Consider the following 7,500-nt stretch of genomic DNA (forward strand, 5'->3'; position numbering starts at 1 on the left):
TCCAGTCAGAAAGTGGAATGGGCAAGCCCAACCTCAGCAAGGACGCTAAACGATACTCGTAAGAATTTAGTGCGAGCACTTCTGAAGTCGGGATTGCGTTCAGCCATGCACCAGCTCCTTTTCCTTTTGTAGATCGATGTCGTGCAGCGTCTCGGGCTGTGGGTGCATCTGTGAACAAGATTTCTGCCTCACAGCGAGCAAATGACATGGATAGCTGATGCTGAACTTTGCCTGCAGATGTCAGATATTCGGAAATATGCTTTCCATCAGGGACAGATTGGGTCAGGGCGTTATTAAGAGCCCCAGTAGTTGAATTAACTAGGCTGTCAACAGCTGGAAAGAGACTTGGAAAACGAAGAGGCAGTTCCACAATGGCGTGAGCCCAGGATGCAACAAAGGCAGGCTGCGACACAAAAGCCAACGAAGTCATGCCAAAGCCACCAAGTCTAATTGGCAAAACAGCTTGGCGCCAAGGCATGTCCTCAATCTCGTTGAACCCAAGTAGATGGCAAAATGTCTTTCTTGTCTGAGAGTCGTGAATTGAAGCTGCTTGTGTGAGCAACTCAGGACGAACTGAGCGTGCCAAGTGATTCAGGCAAGGGACGTGAGAGCCTCTCAACAAGAGCATGGCACTCTGTATGTCTCCCAATTGAACAAGTTCGTTACACAGTAAGAATTTTGACTTTGCGATGTTCGAGCAAGAGGAGGCAACAAATGAAGGTGTGCCTACGGGTGCTCCAAGAAAGATGGCTCCATCATCAGTGACTGGTATGCAGTCAAAGCCTTCAACAGGATCACGTGTAGAAGGGCAGTAGATCTCACACTTTGAATCTGCAATGATCATGTTGATGGCAAAAAAAGACTTTTTCAGATCTTGAAAGGCAGACTGAATATCCGTAGGGTGACCCAGTACAAAGACGTCGTCCAAGTATGCCAAGATACGAACCTTCGGATGCATCTCCTGAAGATCTTTTAGAACAGAATGAATGGCAGTGGCAAATAGAACTGGCCCCAGCGGGTCGCCTTGATGGACCCCTTCTGCAGATTCGATTGTAACTGGAGTGATACCTTGCATGAATACCAATGGGCTGATCCTCCCATACATCTGAGCTACATGATTCAAGATATCTGGAAATGACCCGACCACTTGCTCCAACATCTGTTGTCTGCTGATGGAATTGAATGCATTTCTGACATCAGATTTTAATACAACCCAGTCGGGATTGTGCTGGAGGAGTAGCTCAATGTGATGGACAATCAGCTCAGTGCCACACTCGGTTGCCACACCATGCTGGATGGGGCAGAAGAAGCTTGAGAACAGTTCCTTTTTTTGTTGACATATAGCTCGAGCTGTCAACCTGCGTATAGCTTCACCAACTGCAATAGGTCGTATGTCGCCATTGGACTTGGGCAGAGCAATTAGCCGAGATGAAGAAAAGAGGGTTACTGCAGCAGCAGGCAATATGCCTCTAGCAATAGCCGAACAAGCGGAAAAAAGACAATCTGCTGTGAGCTCGTTTTCAAGTAGAACTTTCAAATGCTCGAAGCGCCAGCCTGAGAGACCTGCACCAGAACCCCGTGGAGCTCGTCTAATGGCATCAAGCAGCGCTGAGCTTGACAGTTTGATTGAATCTTGAGACAAAGAAGGAAGATGCAACCCCGTGGCTCTGGAAGGGTGCTTGGAAGCCAGCTTTGCTGTGGTATCTTCTGAGGCAGGAGCTAGGCCTTTGCTGGTTAACAACCTGGAAGCTCTTGAAAGCTCTCCACATCTCACCAACCTCAGGGTAGCGGCTCTCCGTGCTTCATCACTACAACGAGGCGTCTTCTTTGAAGTTGATCCATTTAGCTGAAGTAGATCCGACCAATTCCAACTGAGAAATTTCTGATACCTCACTTTGACGTCACGAAAGCCATGACGTCCTCCCCTGACCATAGGCGTGAGAATCATGCGTGGAATGAGGAAGAGCAGCTTCCATGCTAGCTCGTCACCGGGATTGTCATGGATCTTTCGAAGGGCCACAGCACAACAGTCATGAAAGAGTGCTCGTGCAGCAGGCTTGATAGTTTGTACAACCCGTGGGGGAATGGCCCTGAGAATGGCATCCGAGGGCAGATCCCGGATAATGTTCCAGGCTGCAGTCTCTAGGTCAGCATGGGCATCCTGTAGGGACACGCGCTGAGGTGGATTATGACAAGCGGAATCTCCAGAGAATGAATCCGGCACTGTAAGAGACGGCGGCAACTCAGAAAGGGTCTTCCGGACGTTCCTTCCAGGAGGTGACGATGCGCCGAGTGTAGTATGGCCCTGACTTGACCGTTGACCATCAGAAACGGATTTCCGAGAACGGCATTGAGAAGTGTGTTGTTTCAACTTCAAGTACCATCTTTTGCAGAATGAGCACTGAAGAAGATTCAGGCGAGCGATGAAATCCCCTGGGAGGAGATTCAGGTCGTGAGCATCGCGGATATGACACAGAACTCTCTTCAGTGTGTCCGAAACATGACAAGACTCGTATGGACATTTCTCGGCAGAAGACATTGCCAGAGAACGGACAAGCAAGGCGAAAACAACAAGGCCTCAAGTCTTGGATGCTACACGCCCGTCATCCGGGGTCTGTCTGTCTGTCTGTTTGTCTGTCTGTCTGTCTGTCAAATACATATATTTCAAATCCAAAGAAATTCCATCAAAAGCTTAAAAGCTAGTCTTTAAGTAAAGTTCCTCTAAATCAACAACAAACACTTAAGGCTACAACAGATGACCCCATGGGGGGGTCAGAATACATTTAACCACTTAGTTTAAAACAAATTGATATTCGTCAAGGACACTGCAAGATTTTTGTCCAGCTGAAATTACTGCCATCTTCCTAGTGATCACATTGCATTGCATTGCTGCAGCTTGATCGAAAATCGTCGTCTCCATTGTGTTTTGAACTCAGCAATGTTAGATCGTCCATTGCCATCCCTCCATAAAGCAGAGAGGACCCTCAAGTACTCAGACGCTTTTTCCCCCTAACGGCCGAAATGTTTGAATACAAGAGGCACGACTGTTGGAGAATATCCACCGGGTAGTCGTTCCTGGGTGTACTTGTTTTCCTTGATTTGCTCCCTTCTTATTGCCGTGCTTCCCCCAGTTGTAGCTGCACGAGGTAAGATGTCTGATGCCCATGGGTGAGCTAGTGCCACGTCTAACTCAACGTTAGATCCTGTCTCCGAGTCATAAACTAGGATGTCAGGCCGATTGTTCAAATGTGTGCAGCGGTTCCTAGGCTCACACTTTTGGGGCAGATGAACCGAACTCAAGCACTCAGACCATACTGACATCATCGAATCATGGGTCCACTTAGGGCCGCCACCGTTCTTGCATGTTTGGAGGTAGAGTCCATCTGCGTCAGAGCCCTTTATGTTTGTCTGTCTCTCTGTCTGTCTCTCTATCTGTCTCTATCTGTCTCTGTCTGTCTGTCTGTCTGTCTGTCAGTCCTCATATATTTCAAACATGAACACTACTACAGGCTAATGAAGAGAAGGTGAGTTTAAGCAGGCTCTATGCGGCCACTACAACTATACTGCTATCTATACCTAATGTATGTAAAATTGTGTGACAAAGTCATCTACAGTGTTACAACTATTAAAGGTAAGAATAGAAATTTTTTTTGCTATTGTCTTTGCATTGCACCGCTGTAGTGTTATTGAAAACCGCTTTCGCCAAAAGCACATAAACTCATTCTGTCTGTCTGTCTGTCTGTCTGTCTGTCTGTCTGTTTGTCTGTCTTTCTCTCTGTGTCTCCCTCTTTCTGTCTGTCTGCATGTCTGTCTGTCTGTCTGTCTGTCTGTCTCTGTCTGTCTGTCTGTCTGTCTGTCTGTCTGTCTGTCTCTGTCTGTCTGTCTGTCTCGCACTCTGTCTGTCTGCATGTCTGTCTCTCTGTCTGTCTGCTTGTCTGTTTCCATACTTCAACTGTTGTACATGCAGTAGTAAAGCGAATGTTGTATTACACTGACATTATAACATGAAAACAAAACGATCAGTGGTTTTCTGTAACTTATACTGAGACTAAGATCACACTTTGATCTACAGCAATAATAAGTTTGTGTTTGTTGTCTACACGACGTAGGAATCTGTTATTGAGATCGAGTTCATTGTAAAGTGTGCACCACCAGAGCCGGCCTTCAATATCCCACACAAAGACTGGGTCAGTGCGGTGCAATGTTTCCAAGACTGGTATGTGCTAGAGCTAATGCATTGTATCTAGCAAACTGATCACACTGTCTGTGGGTTAGGATATTGACTGGATGTTATGATGGCATTGCACGACTTTGGGACCACTCTGGTGAGCTTATAAAAATATCTGGATGGTTTTGTAATAGTAAATAATGGTGATTCAGACTCTGTTATGTGGATGGTGTGTGTGTGTGTGTGTGTGTGTGTGTGTGTGTGTGTGTGTGTGTGTGCACGCGTGTGTGTGTGTGTGTGTGCATGTGTGTGTGTGTGTGTGTGTGTGTGTGTGTGTGTGTGTGTGTGTGTGTGTGTGTGTTTATGTGTGTTTGTGTGTGTGTGTGTGTGTGTTTGTTTGTGTGTGTTTACATGTGCATGTGTGTTTGTGTGTGTGTATGTGTTTGTTTGTTTGTATGTGCTTACATGCACATGTGTGTGTGTGTGTTTGTTTGTGTTTGTGTTTACATGTGCATGTTTGTTTGTGTGTGTACACGTGTGTGTTTGTTTGTGTTTGTGTTTACATGTGCATATGTGTTTGTTCGTGTGTGTGCTTGCATGTGTTTGTGTTTACATGTGCATATGTGTTTGTTCGTGTGTGTGCTTGCATGTGTGTGTGTGTGTGTGTGTGTGTGTGTGCATGTGTGTGTACATTTACATGTGTGTTTGTTTATGTTTGTGTTTACATGTGCATGTGTGTTTGTTTTTTGTGTGCACATGTTGTGTGTGTACATGTGTGTTTGTTTGTTTGTTTGTGTGTGTTTACGTGTGTATGTATATTTGTTTGTGTGTATGTGTGTACATGTGTTTGTTTGTTTGTTTGTTTGTTTGTGTGTTGTTAAACATTACCCATCGAAGATCTAACATTCAGGACATCTACATGACACTAATCGTCTCAATTCTCAACAGGAAGCACTATTGCTGATTTTCCTGGTCACCAAGGCCCAATCAAAGATCTTACATTGATTTCTTGTGGTAAGAATTCTTGCAATACTTTACAAGCATCCAAGTCAACATCTCTAATACCAACAGATTCCGACTCTCTAACATTCGTGACTGCTTCTCAAGATGAACAACTGCGATTGTGGCAGGTGGTTTGATCATTGTGTATACACATCATGTGACATTATGTACTTGCATTTTGCTTTGTTTTTGTAGCATGACTTTCACTCTGGCTCCACAGATTGTATTCATGTTTACAAAGGTCATGTACAGAGTGTCGAAACAGTAGCTACGGACACTGCATCAAGACGAGTAAGGAAGAGACATGCTTGTACAGAGACAGATAGATGAGAAAGAGATGAGAATAGTTATAAATATACACACAGACTGACAATGGATGTAAATAATTTTGTAGTTCTTGACATGTACAGTACAATGTGACCAATTAGTACGACAAACCAGCAGACTACAACGTATAGCTTTTAATTATTATGTATGTTGTTATTGTAATTAATTAAACATTATTAATTAATTATTATTAATTAATTATTATTAATTAATTATTATTAATTAATTATTATTAATTAATTATTATTAATTACTTATTATTAATTAATTAGTATTAATTAATTAGTATTAATTAATTATTATTAGTTAATTAATATTAATTAATTAGTATTAATTAATTATTATATATGTTGTTATTGTAATTAATTAATTATTATAATTTATTTATTATTATTAATTAATATTAAAAAGTTTTACGTTGACAAACCAGCAGACTACAACATATAGTTTTAATTATTATATATGTCGTTATTGTAATTAATTTATTTATTATTATTAATTATTATTAATTAATTAATTATTATTATTATATACTTTACATTGACAAACCAGCAGACTACAACATACAGTTTTTAATTATTATGTATGTTGTTATTGTAATTAATTAATAATTAATTAATTATTATTAATTAAATATTATATATGTTGTTATTGTAATTAATTAATTATTATTAATAATTAATATTAAAAAGTTTTACGTTGGCAAACCAGCAGACTACAACATATAGTTTTAATTATTATATAGTTTTTATGTTTTGTTTCGTTCATGTAGTTTTGTAGTGGATCTTGGGATGGAACGATGAAAATCTGGTCATCAGTTGCAGGTATAGTAAAAACACTTCATTACTGTTGAGGACACTGAGTGACAATATGTGTGCGATTAGATACGACCAACGATATGACGAGCGTTGAGACCTCTGCACCTAAACGAATGAAAACTTCGCGGAAGAAGAAAGCAGCAGTAGTTACAAGCGAAAAAGTATAATACATTGTAGACACAAATTTATGTCAGTATTGTCTCAGATAGTCACATGTTTAGTTGTGCTGTCCATCTGTTTGGATGACCTCATCTCATATGTAGAGATGGGTCATTAAGATGTTGATCTGTAATCTCAAATCTCTGCTGTCTTTTGCCAGGCTATTGTATTTTGACTATACACATAGTGAGCTGGATTGAGTTGGTAGTTCTTGATGCAAGTCTTTCTGAAATGTTTGAAAAAATCGGCCAGTAGCAGTACATTCGTCTGCAGATATGGGTTGTAATAGTCACCCATGGTCTGGGAGCTAAAGATTGATCAGACTTCGTTGTGTGTGGTTGGAGTGTGTGTTTATCTGTTTGTGTTGGGTGATTGTGTGTCTACTGTCTGTCTGTCTGTCTGTCTGTCTGTCTGTCTGTTTGTCTGTCTGTCTGTCTGTCTCTGTCTGTCTGTCTGTCTGTTTATGTGTCTGTCTGTCTGTCTGTTTATGTGTCTGTTTGTCTGTCTGTTTATCTGTCTGTCTGTCTGTCTGTCTGTGTGTCTGTCTGTTTAATCTTTATATTTCATACATATGAACTATTACAAGCTATAGGTACGAAAGTCCGTTATATATCAATTAGACCCACACGTCTGTCTGTCTTTCACTATTGAACACAAAAGCAAAATTTTACAAGAACACTATAGGTAAAACTGCTAAGCTGAATGTCCATCTACTGAGACATACAGATCGAATACTACTAAATCATTCATTAGAATTTTAGTAGTATTTGATCTGTTTGTCTGTCTGTCTGTCTGTCTGTGTGTATACGTAAAGTTAGCAATTGTTATTAGTAGAGTAAGAGTTCCAATATAATAATCTGTCTGTCTGTTTATCTGTCAGTCTGTTTGTCTGTCTGTTTGTTTGTCTGTCTGTCTGTCTGTCTGTCTGTCTGTTTGTCTGTCTATTTGTTTGTCTGTCTGTCTGTTTGTTTGTCTGTCTGTCTATCTGTTTGTTTGTCTGTCTGTCTGTCTGTTTGTTTGTCTGTC

The 7,500-nt window shown here is 41.2% G+C and overlaps 2 protein-coding genes across 2 annotated transcripts in view; one reads left to right on the top strand and one right to left on the bottom strand.

The window, feature by feature from the left end:
* The window catches only part of LOC134192769 (uncharacterized), a 1,732-nt gene extending 772 nt beyond the window's left edge, over positions 1 to 960 (bottom strand). Inside the window, exon 1 of the mRNA XM_062661520.1 lies at positions 1 to 960. This exon is cut by the window's left edge and continues 772 nt beyond it. Within this exon, the coding sequence (XP_062517504.1) occupies positions 1 to 958 (958 nt within the window). The 5' untranslated portion in view covers positions 959 to 960.
* The window catches only part of LOC134192770 (probable serine carboxypeptidase CPVL), a 19,450-nt gene that overhangs the window by 3,171 nt on the left and 8,779 nt on the right, over positions 1 to 7,500 (top strand). Inside the window, exons 3-9 of the transcript XR_009971979.1 lie at positions 4,110 to 4,216; positions 4,276 to 4,325; positions 5,117 to 5,182; positions 5,240 to 5,298; positions 5,366 to 5,461; positions 6,270 to 6,321; positions 6,382 to 6,476. The gene's annotated coding sequence lies outside the window, so the exon portion shown is untranslated. The remainder of the gene's footprint in view (positions 1 to 4,109; positions 4,217 to 4,275; positions 4,326 to 5,116; positions 5,183 to 5,239; positions 5,299 to 5,365; positions 5,462 to 6,269; positions 6,322 to 6,381; positions 6,477 to 7,500) is intronic.

The sequence above is a fragment of the Corticium candelabrum genome, chromosome 17 (genome assembly GCF_963422355.1).
Source record: "Corticium candelabrum chromosome 17, ooCorCand1.1, whole genome shotgun sequence".
Taxonomy (NCBI): Eukaryota; Metazoa; Porifera; class Homoscleromorpha; order Homosclerophorida; family Plakinidae; genus Corticium; species Corticium candelabrum.